The sequence below is a fragment of the Pinus tabuliformis genome, chromosome J (assembly GCF_031772625.1).
Source record: "Pinus tabuliformis cultivar Carrire ecotype Pingquan chromosome J, CPIR1, whole genome shotgun sequence".
Taxonomy (NCBI): Eukaryota; Viridiplantae; Streptophyta; class Pinopsida; order Pinales; family Pinaceae; genus Pinus; species Pinus tabuliformis.
In genome coordinates, this window is record NC_142295.1 from 1,463,362,502 (window position 1) to 1,463,385,900 (window position 23,399).

Genomic DNA, 23,399 nt, shown 5'->3' on the forward strand with positions numbered 1-23,399 from the left:
AGGGAGGATGCAGGTTGATTTCCCTGTTGATTGATTGGGCCGAATTTCTCCAGGCCATATTCTTCCAAAGGCCGATTTCCAAGTGGCTGAATTCCTTGGGCCAAATTACTCTTGTGGGGCTGAGTTACAGGGGTGAAAATTCCTAAAATCGGAATCCCTATTGCAACAAACTGATGTTACTTCTCCTACTTGTTAATCCATACAAGTTATTTACTGTGTTCAACGGTAAATATCGAAGTAAATACAACTACAGTATTCAGTGTTTAAAAATAATATGCCGAAACAAGAAACTGCACAAGAAAGAGATACAACACATGTGACAGTTGTTTTTGGACAAATGTCCGCAGATAAATCCAATGTGGGAAAATCGGTGCATCAGTAATGAGGGTTTTTATTATTATGCAGTAGTAATATTTGAATACAACTTCTGGATGCCTTCTCGACAATCCAGTTACAGAGAATATCACAGACAAAGAGATCTGTGATATTACCTCACACTATCACTGGAAATCCTGGCTGATCCAGCCCCTGAATGACTGCCCCTCGCTGCCTCTATGCTGCCTTTGCGCAGTGTTTGCATCAGCCCAGCGTCAAGCCCTTTGGGGACAACGTCACTCCAACTGATCAATTTGCTACCCAGGAACTTCGAATTTTTGACTCCCTGTCTCACACCTTGGTTCCCAACTTCTGAAATTGATTCCTTCAGAAAATTTTCAGACTTCCTCTTGACTTCTGCACTACCTCTGCGTGGGCCTGCGTAGCTCTACCTCAACCCCTCTGGCTCTGCACTGCCACTGCTAGATCTCCCTCTGCCTTCTCTACTGAGTATTTTCCAACTGGGAAAGTTTTCCTTCGGATATTATCCCTGCCGCTCCCTGCAAAAGGTCACTTTGAATTTCTCTCGGTAGCTCCTCTGCTTCAGAAATTCGATCTTCTGAACTCTCTCTCTATGTCCTCCAAGTACCCATCAAGCCTTCTCTTATAATCCTCTCACTAATCAATCAACGACCCAGATTAGATTCTAATCAATGGCTAGGATCATATTGACTTGATCTCCTCCTTCTTCTAGAAGTTTCACCCACAGTTTAGATTAGTGCCCATTAATTATTTTAATTTCCTAAGTTTAGACTTAGGGTCCCATTAAAAATAATTAATTATTTAATAAAACTGTCTCTGGGTGGAATTTCCCAAAACAATTTCTGGGTAATGGAGAATGCATGTGTCTAAGCGTCCCTGTAGATTTTGAGACTTAGAGCACATCCAATGCTACCATAAATCAACACTCCCTCTTAGCGAGGAATGTGCTCTAGCAATGCACCCTGCTGAAGCATCACTTTGTTCTGTAACATCTCGTTCTACGCTGCTAAGGTTTGACATCCTGTCCACCAACTACTACGCAAATGCTACTAACCCTGTCACTGTCAACCCTGCATCCGTATTACAACTCCCTCTGAATTTATGCATCTGTGCTGCTGCTGACACTGCCATTGCCAACTGCCCCTACACTGCAAATTGTTGTTGCTACCACATCAACAACAAAAAATCATCCCAAATTACCAAGATGGTGTTCAGTATGATGCATCTCGCTACTGCTAGTCTCCCCGCTGACCCTCTGAAGCCTCTGCGCTGCTACTGACCTCTGCTTTGTGCCATCTACACTGTTGCCAACTCTGCTCTGTGCTGCTCAATCTTTGGCACTCCTAGCCACTGCAACTGTCACTCCAACACTCCTTTGCACCAACTGACACTGGTCCATCCTGCTACTACTCATTTGGGCTCCTGTAGCAAGGAGTTGATCCGAGAGGTGGGCTCCTCACAGATCTTGCCCATTTGTAGCTCTTTCGAACTACAACTCTAAATCAGCGCACCTCCCTCCTGGAGGTATCTGGGTTGTCATGGCAAACTCCTCTTCCTCATCTTCACGGGAGGAGCCTTCGGATCATGCTTCTCATCTTTGTCCTTCTTCCTGAGAGGACACTGTGTTACGCAGTGACCCATTTAACCACACCTGAAGCATTTAATCTTCGAAACGTCCTTCCTATTTCACTGCTCCTACTACCCCTTGGATGCAAGGGTAGCATTCTCATCCTCCTCCTTGGCCTTCGACACACTGCTGCTGCTTCCATCAAGTTTACACTTGACCAAGCCTCTCCTCAACTCCTCTTGCTTAAGAGCTACCCACATCTCATCCCAATTTGGCAAAGTCACCTTGCCCAGGATAATCTGGACAAAGACTTGCCAATCTTCAGAAACAGAATTTAGGGCCAGTCTTACCATCTCGAACCCTTGAGGTGTAGACCCCACAACTGCTAACTCATCATGGATCTCTTGAAGCTTCGTGAGGAACATATCTATGCGTTCCCCCATCTGCACCTGTATGGATCTCATCTTCTGCTCAAGGTACACCTTTCGCTACTCAAAAAGATCCCTGATACTGTGTAGAGAACGCATCCCACATCTCCTTAGCAGTCCCTCTGGTAGCAATGTGACATAACACATGATCCTTCACTCCATCGAGGATCATTCTCTTTGCCTTCACCATTTCTCCTCTGCACTTCATGAGCGGATCTGGATCTGCAAGCACAACCACCACGCTGTCGACGTAGGCCTTGAGAAAATGCGCATCTAGAGGGCACAACATCCTTCCCTTCCAAATCACATAGTTGGATGCCCCATCCAACTTGACATGATCTCTCAACCCACTGGCTGCCATCTCTGCCAAATAGAAAGTCGAATGGCCTCCTCTCTCCTCTGCGCTGCTGCTGGGCTAGCCTATGCACTCCCTGCTGGAGTCAATAGATCTATTGCCCCTTGCTACTACTCAGCTAGTGAGAATTCAGACTCCTTGGCTAGAGGTCCTCTGAGGAAGAATTCCCTCAACTATGTCTCTCTCTTACCTTTGACGTCTTTTTGCCTAGCAACTGCCTACAGAAAACTGCGTCCCACCAGAAAAACCTCTTCACTGAAGCTTCTACTGCACTGCGCCCTTTGCCACTGACAAATCTCGAACTGGAAATCCTACCTCTCTGTCGACTCACTCAGAGAGAGATTTACCACGAGAATATAGCCCTCCTGGACTAAACTACTCAAACCCTCTGGGGATTTGAATTGCTGCCTCTGCAAGAATTTCGAATTCCCTTCCTCCTTTAGCGTTGGGTATTCTGGCTCTGCTCTTCTTGCTTCACCTGCAACTCTAATACCATGTGAAAATTCCTAAACCCGGAATCCCTGCTGCAACGAATTGATGTTACTTCTCCTACTTGTTAATCCATACAAGTTATTTACTGTGTCCTAAGATAAATATTGAAGTAAATACAAGTATAGTATTCACTATTTAAAAATAATATGCCGAAACAAGAAACTGAACAAGAAAGAGATACAACACAAGTGACATAGTTTTTTTTGGACAAATGTCCTCGGAAAAACCCAATACGGGAAAACCGGTGCAACAGTTTTGAGGGTTTTTATTATTATGCGGTAGTAATATCTGAATACAACTTCTGGATGCCTTCCCGACAACCCAGTTACAGAGAATATCATTAACAGAGAGATATGTGAGATTACCTCAAATTATCACTGAAAATCCTGACTGATATAGCCCTTGAATGACTACCCCTGGCTACCTCTACGCTGCCTCTGCATAGTGTCTATGTCAGCCCAACATCAAGCCCTTTGGGGACAACGTCACTCCTCCAACTGATTGATTCGCTACCCAGGAACTTCTATTTTTGCCTCCCGGTCTCACACCTCAACTCCCAACTTCTGAAATCGATTCCTTCAACAAATTTTCGGACTTCCTCTCAGCTTCTGCGCTGCCTCTGCGTGGGCCTGCGTAGCTCTACGTCAGCCCCTTTGGCTTTGCGCTGCCGCTGCTGGATCTTCCTTTGCCTTCTCTGCTGAAAATTCTCTGACCGGGAAAGATTTCCCTTCGGATACTATCCCTGCTCTTCACTACAAAAGCTCACTTCGAATTTCTCTTCGGCAGCTGCTCTGCTTCAAAAATTCGTTCTTCTAAACTCTCTCTGTGTCCTCCAAATGCGCATCAAGCCTTCTCTTATAATCCTCTTGCTGATCAATCAATGACCCAGATTAGATTCTAATCAATGGCTAGGATCATATTGACTTGATTTCCATCTTCTTCTAGAAGTTTCACCCACAATTTAGATTCATATCCATTAATTATTTTAATTTCCTAAGTTTAGACTTAGGGTCCCATTAAAAATAATTAATTATTTTAATAAAACTGTCTCCGGGTGGAATCTCCCAAAACGATTTCTGGGTATTGGAGAATTCATGTGTTTAAACCTCCCTGCAAATTTTGAGACTTAGAGCACATCCAATGCTACCAGAAATCAACAACAGGTTCCATATATTGTATTTTTCCTTGTATATCTGTGGGTCGAAAACCCAGATTTTCCAGACTAATAGATGATGGAGAATTGTGGTGGGTGAATTATCTTTGCAATGTGTGATTGATCTCTCTGATTTAAATTCCACTGCAAATGTTCATTTCTATAAGTTAAAAATACCAGTGATTTTATTTTTTGATAATTCAGTGTTTATTTGGCTAAATAAATAAATTGCTGGGAATAAAATCAATTGCCGTGAGAAAATGAATTTGTCTGGTATTTGGAAATTTAAACATCTTATAAGTTGACAGTGTTTGCTTGGTTGGTTATATATTAGGGGCTTCCTTCCAAGACTAGGTTGGCCAATTTGGTTTTTTAATGGTCTTTGCCTAATTTTCCAGCACCCAAAGATAATAAAGCATATATTTTAGGACTGTTAATTTGCGAGGAAAGCATTGTAGTATGCCCAAGATTAGTACTCAGTTTTCCTTCAGGAGATAGTCGATTGGAGGTTGGCCCTCTCAAATGACTGCAATTATTTGGTGTGTAAATCCTTCATTGGCATTTGGCATTGGCTGTGGTTCTTGATTTTTTTAACTCTATGGAAGATCTGATATACCTTTGTTAACAGTCATGAGGTTAGTGCCTTGTCTACTTTTTGTTTCATGTTTAGGGATGAGGTACGTATGCAATAGTTGGCCAAAGGGGTCTTTCTAATAGAGGATACCAAATCCCTAGATGTAGTGGCATATTCTAGTTTTATTTATGCACTAGTAGTTTTGAGGAAGATGATATAAGTTCCATTGTACATAGTATATACTTTTTTGCCTTTTAGATTTGTTGATGTAGGTATTTTCGTGTATATAAGACAGTTTTGAAAAAAAACAAAGAACCACACAAGTTTATCTTTGTTAAGAAATTCAAGACATGTCCAAATTATAAAAATAACTCGTGTTGCAAATATTAGTGATCATTGCCAGCATTGCCTTATATCATGATTCTCCCATGACAATTTTATCAAATTTTGGATGTATTGCGACAAAAGGGAAAATATCAGCCAAGTCAAGAGATCTTGGAATTTTGTTCATTTTGAAGAGGGAAAGAAAGGGATTGAGAACAAAGCAGTTATTCGCAATTACATTTGCCCATAAAAGGGGTAAAGGGAGGTGGTTACTTCAGATGTATTTTTTAAGTTAGATGATATTTTCCTATTTTCCAATATTTTCAGATAAGTTCTTTCTGGACCCTCAGCAATATACTTTCCCTCACAGTGTTGCAACATTGAAAATAATTGGTATAGTCATAAGCAGATTTATGCAACATTGACAAGAACTGGTATAGTCAGTCACAAGCAGATTTATGCAAAATTTGAAAAGAACTGGTATAGTCACATGCAGATTTGTCTTGAGTAAGTAATTACTTACGCACTTGGTGCAAAGATTTTCTTAATCTTTATTCAAATATGTACTATTGACACTTCTGACAATTATTACATTGCCTTTACCATAGCATACTGTTACGATATATACAACTGAAATTTCCACTTTTTATATCAACATTCCAAATACATCCAATTCAACAGACTATTCAACATATCAAATTAACTCCATCCAGCTATCAAACCTGTGTCAAGTTTGCGATAAGGATACAAATGCCTGGAAAACGCTGCAGCTCGTGTAAAAGAAGACCAATAGCAACATCTGACCAGGCTGAAACACTAGTCATACCCACCCTAGAAGAAGCCTCTTCAGAGGCAATGATCTGCACAGAAACAATTAGTCACAATGGGAAAAAAGAACCCAATTCTACATAAAGGTCAAATGAGGAAAATAATCAATTATTCTAAATAATATGCTTCAAGGAAAGGGGATGGTCTATGACAGTTGGAAGATATTTCAGGAAGATGAGAACTTTGGGGGTTATTGTCCCATACAGCTCTATATTTCATGTGGAAATGGTGTCAGGTCACTTTGAATGTTGACTCCACCCCTCTTAACCCAGGAGAACTTTCAGCTTCTAATGATGATTTGATTATGAAGATCTGTGCTGAATTGATGGCCTTTAGGCTTTAATTAATATCATATATAAGGATTCTCTAGATCTTGGAGCCAGGGCTCCGGGGCTGATGGGCTAGCCTACTTGCACAGTTGGGAAAATGTCCTTCATCAACAGGCTTGTGCCTTGTCTAACTCTCGATGTGATCTCCATGAAAATGTAAATAAAGATACATTTCCTCCTACAAAAAGAGAAGAATAAAACCTGAAAGTCCTCCAGCAAAAGAACGGCATCCATAAGCCGGGCATCTTTAAATACTAAGCAAATGTTAGAACTTGTCTTATCACTGTTTTCTCTTGATACTAGTTGCGCACAGTTTACCACCTGATAGTCCAGATCATGAATTCCACCAAATGAACTCAGGAAGAAAATAATTAACACAAAATAAATGTAAAGTGTCCAATGAAACTGGAGTGGGTTTATTTTTCCTGAATCTATTAAGAAACTGTTTACCTTTAGAGGGCGCCCCAATTCGTATCCAATTGCCTGCATGGAAACAATATTAAAAATAATGAGGACCTATTCAGAGATCAGAAACAAGCATACAAGAGGACTGCATATCCCATTACATTAAACACAGACCAGACAGAATAAATAACTTGGAAGATCAGTCAAGCAGGCATTAGATTACTGCAACCAAAGCCAATATAGAAGGGATCAGTCTGATTGTTTTGGCATGGCATGCTTAAAAAACAAATAAATTTAGTGTTACCATATTAACTCATTACTAACATTAATAATCAATACAAGTCAAACTAATTCATGGGAAAATTGTTGATTAATCATTGAGTTAATCTCTAGCTGAGAAACTGGCTGAAAATGAAATTGTTGATTAGTCATTGAGTTAATCTCTATCTGAGAAACTGGCTGAAAATTTGCCTTGAAATTGGTCTGCTAAAAAAATTGCTGCGCATTTGAAAAACTTGTGTGGCTGCCAATTTTTTTCTCAATTATCATTTTTTTGACCCTTGCAAGTTATTTCTGAATCTGATTTTTGTGACACTGGTTTAAAGTTTATCTACGAGCATGACATGTATGCCTAAACATCACAACAATGGCAAAGGATTATGAAAGATTAACATGAACAGTAATTGCTAGTTCCATTAACATTAAATGTGGTTTAGCTTGCTGAAAATAAAATGTTGATATGTTGGAATTACTAAGTTTAATTGTTAGAAATCCTTCATGTACTTTCTGATTTATTTCTGCCTACTTGTTCTGTTTAATTAACAAGTTATTTACCATGTAAATACTGAAAATAAATACAAGTACATGCTCAACACATTACAGATCATCAACTGAAGGAAAAACAAGCACACAAGTGACACCATTGTTTTTGGACCAATGTCCCCGGAAAAACCCAATGCGGGAAAACCGGTGCAGCTATCTGAGGGTTTTATTATTAAGCAGTTTCAGAATACAATCTGGGTGCCAAACCGGCTCACCCAACAAAGAATGATCTTGGCAATAGTACCTCGCAATCGGAGACAGATATTTTGGCTAAAACCCCGAATGAACAATCCCATAGCTCTCAGCTCCAAGCTACCCCACGAAATCTCCAGCGTCAACCTCTCTAGCCTAGCATCACCCCAACTTGCCCTGTGTCAGCGTCTAGAGCCTGTATGTCACCCACACTAGCTCTCTCTGGCACTGTACAGCGTCTAGCTGCCTCTGCGTGGACCCTGATTGGCTTTGTGTGGCCTCTCGCTGGCTCTGCGTCCCTCCCTCCCGGCTTCTGCGCTGATGCTCCCGATACCCTCTCTGCCTCTCTGCTTCTGTATTCATTGCCCCTCAACAAACTCTGATCACTCCTTCGATTTCCTCAGTAAGCCCTACCCCAGAAAATCGAATTCTTGATCAACTCGGTGTGTTCTCCAAGTAACCCTCAAGCCTCCTCTTATAATTTTCTCGTTGACAATTCAACGCCCGAGATTAAGTCCCTAATTAATGGCTAAGATTAACTTTGGCTTGATCCATGACTTTTGGACCATTCTAACACAATTTTATATTAATATTTTATTTTCCCTAAGTTTAGACTTAGGGACTCCATTAAAAATATTAATTATTTTAATATTTCCCAAACTTTTTATAATCTGCCCAAGCCATTTCTGGGTATTGGAGATCTCATGTGCTTTAGCCTCTCCACCAATTTTCGTGGCTAGAGCACATCCGGTGCTACTCCAAATCAACACTCCCTCTTAGTGAGGATTGTGCTCTAGTAATACTCTTCATTGATAATCACCCTGATCATCCTGCATCGGTCCTGGTGCTGATGCTAGGCCTGCTGCCCAGCATCACTGCTACATCATGTACTGCTACCCATGGCCCTGCCACTGCCACTGTTGCATCCATACGACAGCCCCTCTCATCATGCTGCATCATGCTGCCCATAGCACTGCCACTGCTAACCGCTGCACTGCAACTCAGTTACTGAGAAGTAAGTAACTGATCTCCCAACTCTGACATCTTTGTCAGGCTAGAGACACCCACGATGCTGAAACTCCCTCTGTAGCTCACAAGTGCCCCTTCTCTAATCTCTGCGCTGCCGCAACAACTCCATGCATCTCACACTGCTGCCTCACGCTGTCCCGGGAATCCTGCACTGTAGCTCCCTCTGTCGCTCCATTTGCATTCGTCTCTACTAGCATCTGCCAATACTTCTACTCTTCTTCGGGGTTCCCGTAGCAAGGTATAATCCAAGAGGCTGGGTACCTTGAGGATCCTGCGCCTCATCGACTGTAGTCTGTCTGACTATAGCTCGATGTCTCCCCACTTCCTCTCACAAGGTGCATGAGCACTCATGGCATGGTCATCATCTATCTCTATGTCTTTCTCCACCCTTGCTGGCGCAGCCTTGGTCTCAGAAGCCTCTCCCTTGCTCTTCTTCCTCGAACCCTGGCTCGCATAATGACCCTGTTCCCCACAGTGGAAGCATTTGACCTTAGAGAGGTCCTTCTTCTTTCGTTTCTCATGCTTTCCCTCAGATTTTAGGGTAGCATCCTCCTCTTCCTCCTTCTTGATTTTGAACCCCTTGCCACTGCTTCCTGCCTTGGTTAGCCTTCTAATCTCTTCCTGACGAAGAGCCACCCACAATTCCTCCCAATTTGGAAGGGTCGACTGGCCCAATATGCTCTGGAAAAACACCTCCCAGTCTTCTGAGACTGCGTTCAAGGTTGTCCTCACCATCAATTCTTGATCCGGCGTGGCCCCTATGGAAGTCAGCTGATCCCGGATCTCCTTCAATCGACTGACGAAGGTGTCGATCTGTTCTCCCTTCTGCATCTGGTATGACCGCAATTGATTTTCTAGTAGCATCTTCCTCTGCATGGAAGTATGCTGATACAATTTCGTCAGGGCCTCCCACATCGCATTTGTCATTTCCTTTTCGGCAATATCTGGTGTAACATGGTCCTTGAGCCCGTCAAGGATGATGCTCTTGGCCCTCGCCATTGCCTCCTCGTACTTATTTTTCTCAGTCGGGTCAACAGGGATCGCTATCGTTTTCAAGGCGAAGTCCTTGAGACGATTCCTGTCTAGAATGGACAAGATCCTGGCCTTCCAGACTACGAATTTTGAGGCTCCGTCCAATTTGTCCTGATCTCTTACCCCATTCACTGCCATCTCGCTGCTCCTCTTTCGACTCTTTCGAGTCTCTCTACTTCCCTCTTGGAAGTTCTCGGTATGACTCCCTCTGAGCCTCGATTTCCCTCCTGGAAACCCCTCTGCTAATGTCGAGATGCCCCCACTTCGATCGTTAGTGCAACTGCACCACAGATCCAGATTTCTTGGCTAGAAATTCTTGGTAGCAACTCCCTCCTCCTTGGTCTTGCCCTGTTAGGTATTGTTCTGACCACAATACCACCAACATCACTCTGCAACTTCTCCACAGCCTCCTATGCCCCAACAAACTGAAGGTTAGAGCCTCTAGATTTTGCATAATCCCGACATTAGCAAAATCCGCACCTCCTGGCCACAGGCGTCAATCCTTCCTGACTAAGAAAGATGACCGGGCACTGTGTAGGTCAGGTCTGCTCCTTTCTGCCACTACGCTGATCCTTCTCTTGGCTCAAACTTGATGGCGCAGGCATTGGGTCACCCCTTCCTTGTTGCTTTTTCGCTAGGAACAACTTCTGTCACTCGGGACAGTTGTTTTTGTTGTTGCTGCTCTGCTCAGCTAATTCCCTCAGTTCTCCTGTCATCTACAACCACGCTCTGATACCATGTTGGAATTTCTAAGTCTAACTGTTAGAAATCCTTCATGTACTTTCTGATTTATTTCTGCCTACTTTTTTTGTTTGATTAACAAGTTATTTACCATGTAAATACTGAAAATAAATACAAGTACATGCTCAACACATTACAGATAATCAACTGAAGGAAAAACAAGCCCACAAGTGACACTGTTGTTTTTGGACCAATGTTCCCGGAAAAACCCAATGCGGGAAAATCAGTGCAGCTATCTGAGGGTTTTATTATTAAGCAGCTTCAGAATACAATCTGGGTGCAAAATCGGCACACCCAACAGAGAATGATCTCGACAGTAGTACCTCTCAGTCGAACACAGATATTTCAGCTAAAACCCCGAACGAACAATCCCACAACTCTCAGCTCCAATCTGCCACACGAAATCTCCAGTGTCAGCATCTCTGGCCCAACGTCATCCCAGTGTCAGCCTCTGGAGGCATTGCGTTAGCCTCTAGAGCCTCTGCATCACCCAAGCTGGCTCTCTCTAGCACTGCACAGCTCCAGGTTGCCTCTGCGTGGGCCCTGACTAGCTTTACGTGGCCTCTAATTGGCTCTGCATCCCTCTCTCCTGACTTCTGCGCTGATGCTCCAGGTACCCTCTCTGCCTCTTTGCTTGTGTATTCACTGCCCCTCAGCTGCAACTCTTATCACTCCTTCGATTTCCTCAGCAAGCCCTGCCCCAAAAAATCGAATTCTTGATCAACTCGGTGTGTTCTCCAAGTGACCCTCAAGCCTCCTCTTATACTTTTCTCGTTGACAATTCAACGGCTAGGATTAAGTCCCTAATCAACGATTAAGATTAACTCTGGCTTGATCCATGACTTTTAGACCCTTCTAACACAGTTTTATATTAATATTTTATTTTCCCCAAGTTTAAACTTAGGGACTCCATTAAAAATATTAATTATTTTCATATCTCCCAAACTGTTTAGAATCTACCCAAACCATTTCTGGGTATTAGAGATCTCATGTGCTTTAGCCTCTCCACCAATTTTCGTGGCTAGAGGACATCCGATGCTACCCAAATCAACATGATATAAATAAATGATAGCATTGAGATATTTTGTCTCCCAAGTTCCTCAAATATGATATTTTAACTGCCGTGGTTATTCCATTCATTACAATAGGTCTCAAAATGCCACTGTAAATACCATGAGGTTATGCTATACTATGTAGTGTTACTTATGATTAAGATGTAATATTAGAAGCATGTTGTGAGGCTATGCTATACTATGTAGTGATTACTCATGACTATGATATCATATTAGAACTTTAGTAGCACACAACTCAAAATATTGAAATAAACTAGAGTACAAGAGAAAAGATGCATTAGCAAAAATAAAGCACAGCATTAACATAGTGAACACAAGATGCACTTAGGAAACACAATGTGGAAAACCCAACAAGAAATGTGGACTCTACCTTGCTCTTTTCCTCTTAGATAATAATGCATGATACAAAGAAAGATTGTCTCAATATGGAGTACAATACACCTTATGGCTTTTGATTCCCTTCTATGTGATAATCTTCTCCCTGTTTTCTATTCTAATATTCCACTTTGTTACTGCCTAAACTAGCATCCAAGTGGAAAGTCCAACCATTGATGAAACCTTGGTGTAACGGATGGGATTCATACCATTATAACCTTAATACAATTTCTCCCTCACTTTTGATTGGCTCTCAAGAGGCCCAAGGGGGAATAACCTCCTAGATTCTCACTAGATGTAAAAGTCCTAAGCACGAGGATGAGACCTTGAAGGAAACTTAGGCAAATCACCATTTTCACCTCAATGGTTGTGCTTTTCTCACTTTAGACTATGGATGGTCCTAGGTAATGTTGAAATTTTGATGTTCCATGTTGAAACAATTAATTATTCCAAAAAACTCTTTCTGTTGCAATATTAGTTAAGAAATTGTAGATATAACATAAGCCAAATGCACAATAGAAGACAACCAAGAACAAAATGAGACAGAGAATTTAGGTCCTGTTGTCGCCAATTTTGTACAGGTAAATGCGACAACGACTCAGGGTGGGGACTGTCACTCTAATCCCGTCCTCTCCGTTCTAGTTGTCTCCCTATAGCAGACTATGGGGGGTGGTCCCTATGAAATGTGAAGATGGGAGATTCGTTGGAAACCAACAAGTCCGGGAGACACAACTGAATGGCCTAGCAACTTGGTTAATTTAGCAAGCTCAATGATTAGATTAGATTTATCTTGAAAGACCAATGCCTTAATGGAGTCAAATACTTGATTTATATGAATTATTACCAAGTGACCAGATGAACAGTTGTTGCCTTAGGAAGCTTCACTATCCTAAATGAAATGCAAAGCCTGAGATCTAAGTGAGATGTAGAGACTTGTATTATTTTAAATTATATGCCTACCTTTGTGAATCCTTCATCTCAATTGTTTTGAAGTTAGTCTCTAGAGTAGTTTGTGAGAGAGAAACCAAGGGGAAGCAAGCTATGGCTTGATTAATAATCCCTCCCCTTGAGTTCTAACCACCTGAGGCCTCCAACGCTACAGAGACTATGGCTCTGATGACTACAAAGTCACTGCGTTAACCACTAAAGAGGGGACTGTCACTCTGATCCCGTCCTCTCCATTCTAGTTGTCTCCCTATAGCAGACTATGGGGGGTGGTCCCTATGAAATGTGAAGATGAGAGACTCGTTGGAAACCAACAAGTCTGGGAGACACAACTGAATGGCCTAGCAACTTGGTTAATTTAGCAAGCTCAATGATTAGATTAGATTTATCTTGAAAGACCAATGCCTTAATGGAGTCAAATACTTGATTTATATGAATTATTACCAAGTGACCAGATGAACAGTTGCTGCCTTAGGAAGCTTCACTATCCTGGATGAAATGCAAAGCCTAAGATCTAAGTGAGATGTAGAGACTTGTTTTATTTTAAATTATATGCCTACCTTTGTGAATCCTTCATCTCAATTGTTTTGAAGTTAGTCTCTAGAGTAGTTTGTGAGAGAGAAACCAAGGGGAAGCAAGCTATGGCTTGATTAACGATCCCTCCCCTTGAGTTCTAACCACCTGAGGCCTCCAGCGCTGCAGAGACTATGGCTCTGATGACTGCAAAGTCACTGTGTTAACCACTAAAGAGGGTCTAGACTTCGCAAACTAGGTGAGAAAGGTGGGCCTATCTCTCTATTGACCGAGGTTATGCTTGGAAGTTAATTAATGAGTGCAAAACTAGGCCTAGGGTGCAAGTGCAAAGCATGAATGAATGCTCTTAAGGTGAGATTGTTAAAGACCCTAAGTACTTAAGGACAAGATACAATGATTTTCAATTTAAGACAATGAAGTACTTAAACAATGAATAAATGAAAAATTTCACCACAAGAGAAAGTGCTCAAATTAAACGGTGCCAAAAAATGTTCCCAAGATTATAATAGACAATGGCTTGTAAGATATGTTGCACACATTTTGTCACAATTCCAAGGAAGCAGTTGTGCCAATTTTTTGTAAAATGATCGAAATTATCAACCAACAACTTATTATGTAATTGTAACCCCATTCTGCAAATTTGTAATGTAAATGATGCTGGTACGACCATTTAATTATGTAACAACCTAGGTAATGTTGATTTTTGGGTAGCATCAGATGTGCTCTAGCTCCGAAATTTTGTGGAGGGGCTAAAACAGATGACATGTCCAAGACCCAGAAATCATTTGGTGAAATTCCACCTGGAATGTATTTTATTAAAATAATTAATATTTTTAATGGAGTTCCTAAGTCTAAACTTGGGAAAATTAAAATATTAATGGGTATTAATGAAAATATGGGTGAGAAGCTTCTAAGAGACGAAGATCAAGTCTAATTTAATCTCAGCCATTGATTAGAGATTCGATCACGAACGTTGATTTTTCAACAGGAAAAGTATAAAGGAAGGCTTGGGGTCAGTTGGAGAATACACACAATGAGAGCAGTACTTGAGCTAGATCGAAATTTTGGGGCGTGGTTTGTTGAGAATTTCGGAGTGAGCTTCTAGTGCAGAGAGGGGCATTTCGGCAGTGGGACTTTCGTCCAAGGCCGAGAATACATAACAGAGAGACAACACAACACTAGGGAGAGACAACGCAACTCTAGGACGGTGACACAAAGGCTGGAGGGTTGATGCAGTCACTTAGAGGCAACGCTGGGGTTTCTGTGAGGTAGATTGGGCATCAATTCAGCAAATCGATTTTTGAGTCGAGAAGGTGACGCAGTTCCAGCACAGAGTTGGGAGCAACCATCACTACACAGCGCTAGGGATAATGCAATCACCTGTGGGGTTTCTTCATCCAGTTGCTGGATCCGCCAAAATATCTGTCTCCGGATAGAGGTACTTCTGCCGGGTTTATTCTCTGTTGGGTGAGCTGGATTTGGCACCCTAGTTGTATTTAGAAATCTGCTTAATAATAAAACCCTCATATCTGTTGCACCGGTTTTCCCACACTGGGTTTTTCCGGGGACGTTTAGTCCAAAAATAAGTGTGTCCTTTGTGTGATTGTCTCATTTATTTTTCAGTACTTGATCTATATATTGGTGTAGGCTGTAGTGTATTTGAATTAATATTTTTCTAATATTTCTGAAAATAACTTGTTAAAATGAAGAACACAAGTAGGTAATGCAAATCAGTTTACTGCAGTAGGATTTCTGATTTGTTAGATTCAGAAATTTTCACATGGTATTGAGCACTTGCAGATCAAGGAGGACTGAAGCCATCAGTGAAAGGATAGATTGAAATCTGTGTGTGAAGACCACTGTCCTGAGAGACAGCACAGTTTCAGGCCAAGAGTGCAGAGGAGGGGTGACATTGTCACCAAGGGAGGCTCACGCAAAGCCTGCGTCAGCCTGATTGGCTGACGTTGTTGTTGCAGACGGCAGTGCAGTGGTTACTGGGCTAGTGCGAAGATTGTTGAGTCTTGTTTTTCCGATTAACGTGGCTAGAGGTGCAGCGCAAATTTCATCTAGAGTTGCTGGTGGGGTGCTGATTCTGTTGGTGCAGAACAATAACTAGTGGAGCAGAAGCAAAGTAGAAGGAATCAGTTCCTTAGAAGATTTCTTGCCAAGAAATCTAGATCCAGTACTAAGTAGCAACAAAGAGTGATTAGAGACGGGTGGTTCGATAGTGGTTGGATAAAGGATTTTCGTGAAGGAAATCGAGATTTAGAGGGAGCTTGTTCCTTAGAGGATTTCTAGCACCAAAGATATCCAAATCCGAGTTTTGCTAGGGTAGCAACGATAGAGGGAGAAGAGAACCAATTCGACATTCATTTGAGCAAAGATGGTCATTAACGTACTGAGGGATCAAGCCAGGTTGGATGGAGCATCCAACTTCGTCATCTGGAAGGCCCGGATCCTGACAGTTTTGGATAAAAATCGCATGAAGGATTATGCCTTGAGGACGGTAGTTGTTCCGGTTGATGTTGATCCTCTCAAGAAGTACGAGGAGGGTCAAGCAAAAGCAAAGTGCATGATCTTGGACGGGGTCAAGGATCATGTGATCCCACATATTGTTGAGAAAAACACAATAAGGGAGATGTGGGAGGCCTTGACCACATTGTACGAGGGAACTTCCGTTCAGCGGAAGATGTTGCTTGAGAGTCAGCTGAGACAGTTTCAGATGTAGAAGGGAGAAGAAATTGATCCCTTCATTCTCAGGTTGCAAAGGATCCGTGATGAGCAAACTTCTATATGGTCTACACTAGATGCTGAATTTATGGTTAAGACTGCCCTGAATGCAGTCACTGAAGACTGGAAAACCTTTGTCCAAAGCATCTTGGGCAGGGCTTCTCTTCCCATTTGGGAGGAGATGTGGGCAGCTCTTCGACAGGAAGAGATCAGACGATTGACCTGTTGGAATTTCTAAGTTTAACCCGTTAGAAATTCTTCCTGTACTATCTGATTTATTTCTTCCTACTTGTTCAATTCCTTAACAAGTTATTTACTATTTAAATACTGAAAATAAATACAAATACAGTATCAACATTTATAGAACATCCACTGAAAGTAAACAAGCACACAAGTGACACCGTTATTTTTGGACCAATGTCCTCAGAAAAACCCAACGCGGGAAAATCGGTGCAGCGATTCAAAGGGTTTTATTATTATGCAGTTTTCATAATACAATTAGGGTGCCAGAAATGGCTCACCCAACAGAGAATGCCCTCGGCAGTAGTACCTCTCATTCGAAGACATATATTCCGGCTGATAAATCACCGGATGAACGATCCCACAACAACAATTGCAGCTTTTGCTGCTCTGCGTCACTTTGATAGGGACTGCATCACCCTATCCAGCTCCCAGTCTGTCCCACAAAATCCTCCCAACGCTGCCTCTAGGCCCTACGTCAGCTCTGCTAGCCTCTGCGTCATCTTCTAGAGCCTCTACATGAGCTTCTGGAGCCTCTACGTCAGTCCGTGGACCCTCTGCGTCTCACACGCTGGCCTCTTTGGCTCTACACAGCTCTTCACTGCCTCTTCATAGCCTCCAACTGCCTCTGCATCAACCTCTCTGGGCTCTGCGCTGCCTCTCTAGTACCAACTCTGCCTCTCTGCTATGTATTCACTGCCCCTCAACTGCAACTCAGATCACTTGTTCGGTTTTCTCAGCAAACTTCGCCCCAAAAAAATCGAACTGACTAATCAATTTAATGTGTCTCCAACTGACCGTCAAGCCTCCTCTTATACTTTTCCTGTTGAGTCTTCAACAGTCGAGATTAAGTCTCTAATCACCGACTAAAATTAGATTTGGCTTTATCCATGTCATTTAAAACCTTCTCACCCAATTTATATTAATACCCAATATTTTAATTTTCCTAAGTTTAGACTTAGGAACTCCATCAAAAATATTAATTATTTTAATATCTCTCTAACTGGGTCGAATTTCCCCAAACCATTTCCGGGTCTTGCAGATCGCATGTGCTTTAGCCTTTCCACCAATTTTCATGGCTAGAGCACATTCGATGCTACCACAAATCAACACTCCCTCATAGCAAGGAATGTGCTTTAGTAATGCTCCATCACACTGATCCTTCCACACCGGTACATGTGCTGATGCTTGGCCTTCTGCTTAACATCAATGTTCCACCAAGACTCCGGGACGGGGAGACACGAGTGCGGGGAGATGCAAAAAGGGGATGTGTGGGAGTACCCTCATATTTTAGGGAAATTTAGGGGGGGACAAGGGGATGTCGAGGTATATAATTTTTTTCCTTTTTAATCTATATATATATATATATATATATATATATATATATATATATTAAATTCATATTATATAATGAAAGCATAAATACAATAATACGTACATATTTAAATTAAATAATGAAATACACTGATCCATACTCATCATCCTTACTAATACATACATGATTCATCCATAGACCACGAGATTCAATATTGAAATACTCTGATCCATATTCATTATTCATTATTCACCATTCTAGAATCTAATTGGTACTAAAAAAAAATAGACTATAATAGAAACTAAAATCTAAAGCCTAGAATAGTAAATTGATATAGCTAAAACTCAAAAACAGTGGAGTGATAAGTCTAAAAGTCACTCTAAAATACACAGAGGGCTTGGTGCTCTTGATTAAATACTAATTCCATACCCTTGTACATGACAAAATGCAATGGAAACATTGCAATCCATCAAATCCTGAATTCTTGAAAAACTGTTAAGTTTGCTGGATTTTGAGTGAGATCTAAATTCTACTTTCTCCATATGAAAACCAATGAGGTTGGAACCACTTTCAAACATCCTGAGCCATTTCATGGTAGTGTTAAAAATTTAAGTAAAATGATGAAAATAAAAGATAAAGGAGAATGTCACTTTTACTTTAAGAATTTAACATTACCATGAATTGCATAGCATTAGTAGGAAAATATGGTCAAATACTAGGTTTTTCCTGTCATAAATCATTGTTCACAAGCAAATTCAAGGGGGGACGCATAGCCCATTTTGAGGGGGGATGCCCAGGAGTCCCCCTTTTGGGGAGTCGCATCCCCCACACTGGGGAAACGTCCCCCTTGCATCTCCCCAAAAGGGGGACGTGGGGAAACGTTTCTCTAAACGTCCCCCCGTCTAGGTGCGTGGGGTGCAAGGCGTGCACGCACCCAACCTTAGGGGACGCATCCTGGTGTAACATTGCTTAACATCCTATGTACTGCTGCCCATGACACTGCCACTGCCACTGCTACATCTGTACTGCAGCTCCCTCTAAACATGCTACCCATGCTGCCCATAGCACTGCCACTGCTAATTGCTGCACTGCAACTCAGTTACCGAGAAGTAAGTAATTGATCTACCCAAATTCTGACATCCTTATCAATCTGGAAGCCTCCTGATGCTAAAGCTACCTCTGTTGCTATCCTGTGCTCCCTCTGTGGTACTGCAAACACCTCTATGCCTCTCGCACTACTACAACCCCCTCTGCGCTGCTACAGACCTCTGCACTCTAGCACTACCTTGTCGCTCCATTGCATCTTGCTTCTACCCGACATCCGTCATTCTGCTACTGTCATTAAGGGCTCCCGTAGCCAGATATGATCCAAGAGTTTGGGCAACTCAAGGATCCTACCCCTCATCTTCTCTTGTCCTCCTAACTACAACTCGATGTCAACCCACCTCTTCTCTAGAGATGCATAAGCACTCATGGCACAGTCGTCATCAGTCTCGACTTCTTTCTCCGCCATAGCCGAAGCTACCTTGGAGTCAGAAGCCTCTCCCTTATTCTTCTTCTTGGGACACTGGGTTGCATAATGACCCAAATCCCCACAATGGAAGCACTTTACCTTGGAAATGTCCTTCTTCTTCTTCCCCTGTTGTCCTGCAAATGCGAGAGCTACATCCTCCTCCTCCTCTTTCTTGATTCAACCTCCTTTGCTGATACTCCTCGCCTTGGTCAACCATCTGATCTCTTCTTGGTGAAGAGCTGCCCACATCTCTTTCCATCCTGGAGGAGCAGCTTTGCCCAAAAATGCCTTGGACAAATGTCTCCCACTCCTCGGAAACTGCATTCAAGGTGGTCCTCACCATAAATTCCTGATCCGGCATGGCCCCTATAGAAGTAAGTTGGTCCCGAATCTCCTGCAATCTGAGGAGGTATAGATCTATCTGCTCCTCCTTCTGCATTTGATATGACCACAGTTGATTCTCAAATAGCATCTTGCGCTGCACGGAAGTGCCCTGATACAATGTCGTCAAAGTATCCCACATCTCTTTTGCCGTGTCCTTCTCGGCAATATGTGGCACCACATGATCCTTGACCCCATCAAGGACGATGCACTTCGCCCTGGCCATTGCTTCCTTGTACTTCTCATTCTCGACTAGGTCAACTAGGATCGCTATTGTTTTCAAGGCAAAGTCCTTGATGCAATATCTATCCAGAATGGACAAGATCCTGGCCTTCCAGACCACGAAGTTGGATGCTCTGTCCAACCTATCCTGATCTCTCAGTCTATTCATGGCCATTATGCTCCTCTTCTTCCAACTCCTCCGAGTATCTGTAGTGGCCGTACTAAATTAAGAGCCATTACTGAACTGTGAAACTGTAAAGATTGCTGAAACTGTCTGAAATGGTATTAATAGATTTGACGAAGTACTTACCTGATCTGCTACGGCTGTTGCGATGAGGATGCTGCAGAACTTCTCCAGCGCTCTCGTTACCGAATGACCAAAACCACCCAGCCAAACCGAGTATACCTAGATACTCAATCCAGTATGCTTCTCAACCGATGCATACCGTTCCCCCGTGCCCAGAGACTTCAAAACAAGTAAGGCTCAATAGTTCCGAATTATAAGCAGTATGGATAAATTTCCTCTCCTTCTTCCTTCAACAGCACTCTCCTTCTTCCTTCAACAGCACCCGGTTCAGTTTTTCCACTCACAGTAAATACAACCTTCCCCATCCACAGGCAAAGAACAACCCCCCCTTTGAAATCCTCCTTCCTCCCTTTAAATAGCAGAGGTTCCTCCCCCTCTACGCATCTGTTCACCGCCTTTATGAAAGGATAAGATTTTGTTAGGCGGTGACTGCTTTGTCATGATATTTGCCTTTAATTGAATCAGATCCTCACAACATCGAATGGTGTTATTTTAATTATGACAGTTGGTACTTTAATTTAAATAGTATAAGACCATGATGATTTTAAATATTACATATTATTTTATGTTTTATAAAATATCAAGTTTAATCATAAGGTTTATGGGTTTAGTTTATTAGTACACATTTTGGGTTATATATGTAAACATATGAATAAACTCAACTATATTTCTTACTGAGTGTATATTTCTTCTATTTACGAGAATTAGGTATTTAATTTACACCTTTGATAATTAATTCATTTATCTTATATTTAGACATTCTCCATGAATAGTCGATATATAGTCGATGTATATATATATATACTAGTGCAATGTATATGATGCATGCATATGTAGCTATCATATGTATGCCTCACATGCATGCTAATATTGCTATGTTGTTCGTGATTGAGATGGGTTGTTACATACACCCCTCCTTCAAAAGAACTTCGTCCCGAAGTTAAGGGTTTATAAAGTATATTGATAATTCCTTTAGGGTATGTAAGGATTGTATTATGTGATTGAATTTTCATTTATGATCATGAGGACACTTTAAAATTTGTGATTTTGAACGCTGATAGATTTCTAATTTTAATGGTCATGCCTTGCCCAAACCAGGTTCCCAAGCTATTCTAAAAATCATCCTATCCTTCCTAATCTCTTCCGCTCCCATCCTATCCGTCCTCTACTGGAGTATGCCATGGCGTCAGCTATACTGACCTAACCATGCATAAACTCTAAGGATGGCAGCGTCGACTATATCGACCTGATTTCCCAGTAGGCATCCGGCAATCATCATCACACGTCTAGGGGAGCGTGACTCGCACAATCCTCCCATGACCCCAGGTTTTAGAGGATAAACGGTGGGCAACACCTCCACCCCTCCCAGTAGAATCAGGGTTAATACCCTATCATGGAATCTCTTTGAGCCTTAATTGTTCTGAAGTTTCTGTCATCACGTGGTCATTTTGGTAACGGATTTTATCTGCAATCATAAACACTTGTCCATGCATTTATAACATGTGCATTAATATTTTCAAAAACACATAGCTTATGTATATTTCATACATGTCATCTAAAGTATAACATACCTTGCCATAATCTATTCATGTCATTAGCTTTCATATTTACAATATAATCATTCTTTCGTGTATTGTTTGTGCATAAAACTCATGACTTTAAATTGCTAACTGACACTTGATATTTGATCTTACGAGCACATATCGTTATGTTCCAAACTTTCATTGATCTGTATGTGTTTGCTCCAGTAACAACTAACTGGGTTATTGTCTTACTTGGTAACAAAATGCATCATATGGACAGTCATTAGCAAAGACAAATCTCAATTCCTTCTTTTTAACAATACTGTTATTTGTTGTGTTTTTTTATATATAAATTGATTGAAATACCTAGCTCAAAGTATGGTATGCAACACATTTGGGGAACATATTTTGAACTCAACATTTCCTTTAACAATAATACACCGAACATTGCTCTATGTTTAAATGGTAGTACTCTTTCAATACCTTGGCCCTATGGGTTGAATTTATGCTCATGGAACCTTTGCTCAGGTTGTATTCATCACTTATCTTATTGCTAAATTAGGTCTGAATGTTGCGTAGTATCCGATCCTATTGACTGTTTCACTACCAAGGAGTTGATATTCATGCCAAGTGAACTACTGTTTCCAGATCTTTTGCCAGCGCACATTCCAGGGTCCGAACTTAAGTTCTATGCATTATACCAGTTATTTTTATGCCTCTATATGAATGAGTTAATGGCTGTTTGCAATTCTGAGTTAGTTCCTCATCACATGGTGTTTAATAGCAGTGTATTCCTTGTTGAATAATTGTGAATGGTATATATAACCGCTTGAGCTCAATTGGTTGGTTCTGTTATCATTTAACTGGAAGTATAGTGGAAAACTGTTTACCTACAGCTAACAGATAACAACTGATGTGCAAAAAGGGATCACTGTAACCTTCACACAAAACTCAGAATTTTATTAGAAACTAAGAGAATATACAGGAGGGAATTCTACATCTTTTACTGTGGTATTGTGATAATAATATGGCTAAATTATGTATAACAGCTGGGGTAATTTGAGTAAGGAAGATATTATATGTGACTCTTTAGAGGCCTCATTGAATGTTATTTGTCCACAGTGTATATATATTTTCTGAAGTAAAAACTATTAAGAAAACATCTACAGAAGTTTTCATACGAACTTGAAGAAAGGTCTCATAGAGGAACTTTATACAAACTCAATTATCAAGGAGGAACATCTACGTGGTTGTAGTAGAGTAGAATTATCATCACATCTCAGCAAAATATCTTAGAGATTGAAATGTCCCGAACATTAACTACAGGAGCCAATAACAAAAGACTGTATTAACTGTAATCAAATGCACCAGCAGTAGAATGTGTGAGGTTTAAGGTTTATGTGATGGTTCTGTTCATGTATGAGGTAGGCATGTAACAACAGAACTAGCCTTCAAACAATTGTTAAAGATGTTCCTAAATTGCATCAATCCAACAGTGAAGAATATATCATTACAGAGCACCATTGATTATAAAAGGCAAGAGCAGATTCTAACCATTCAACAACTTGTGGTTTCTATGCAAGATAGAAGAAGACAGGTTGAGGAGTGAGTCC

The 23,399-nt window shown here is 41.3% G+C and overlaps 1 protein-coding gene across 3 annotated transcripts in view; it reads right to left on the reverse strand.

Moving 5' to 3' along the window:
* Positions 1-23,399, reverse strand: part of LOC149232883 (uncharacterized) — a 509,382-nt gene that overhangs the window by 133,677 nt on the left and 352,306 nt on the right. For all 3 annotated transcript variants that reach the window (XM_089379539.1, XM_089379540.1, XM_089379538.1), the window contains 3 exons: positions 6,858-6,890; positions 6,609-6,728; positions 5,973-6,110 (listed from right to left, as the gene is read on the reverse strand). In XM_089379539.1, coding sequence (XP_089235665.1) covers positions 5,973-6,110; positions 6,609-6,728; positions 6,858-6,890 — 291 coding nt within the window. The remainder of the gene's footprint in view (positions 1-5,972; positions 6,111-6,608; positions 6,729-6,857; positions 6,891-23,399) is intronic.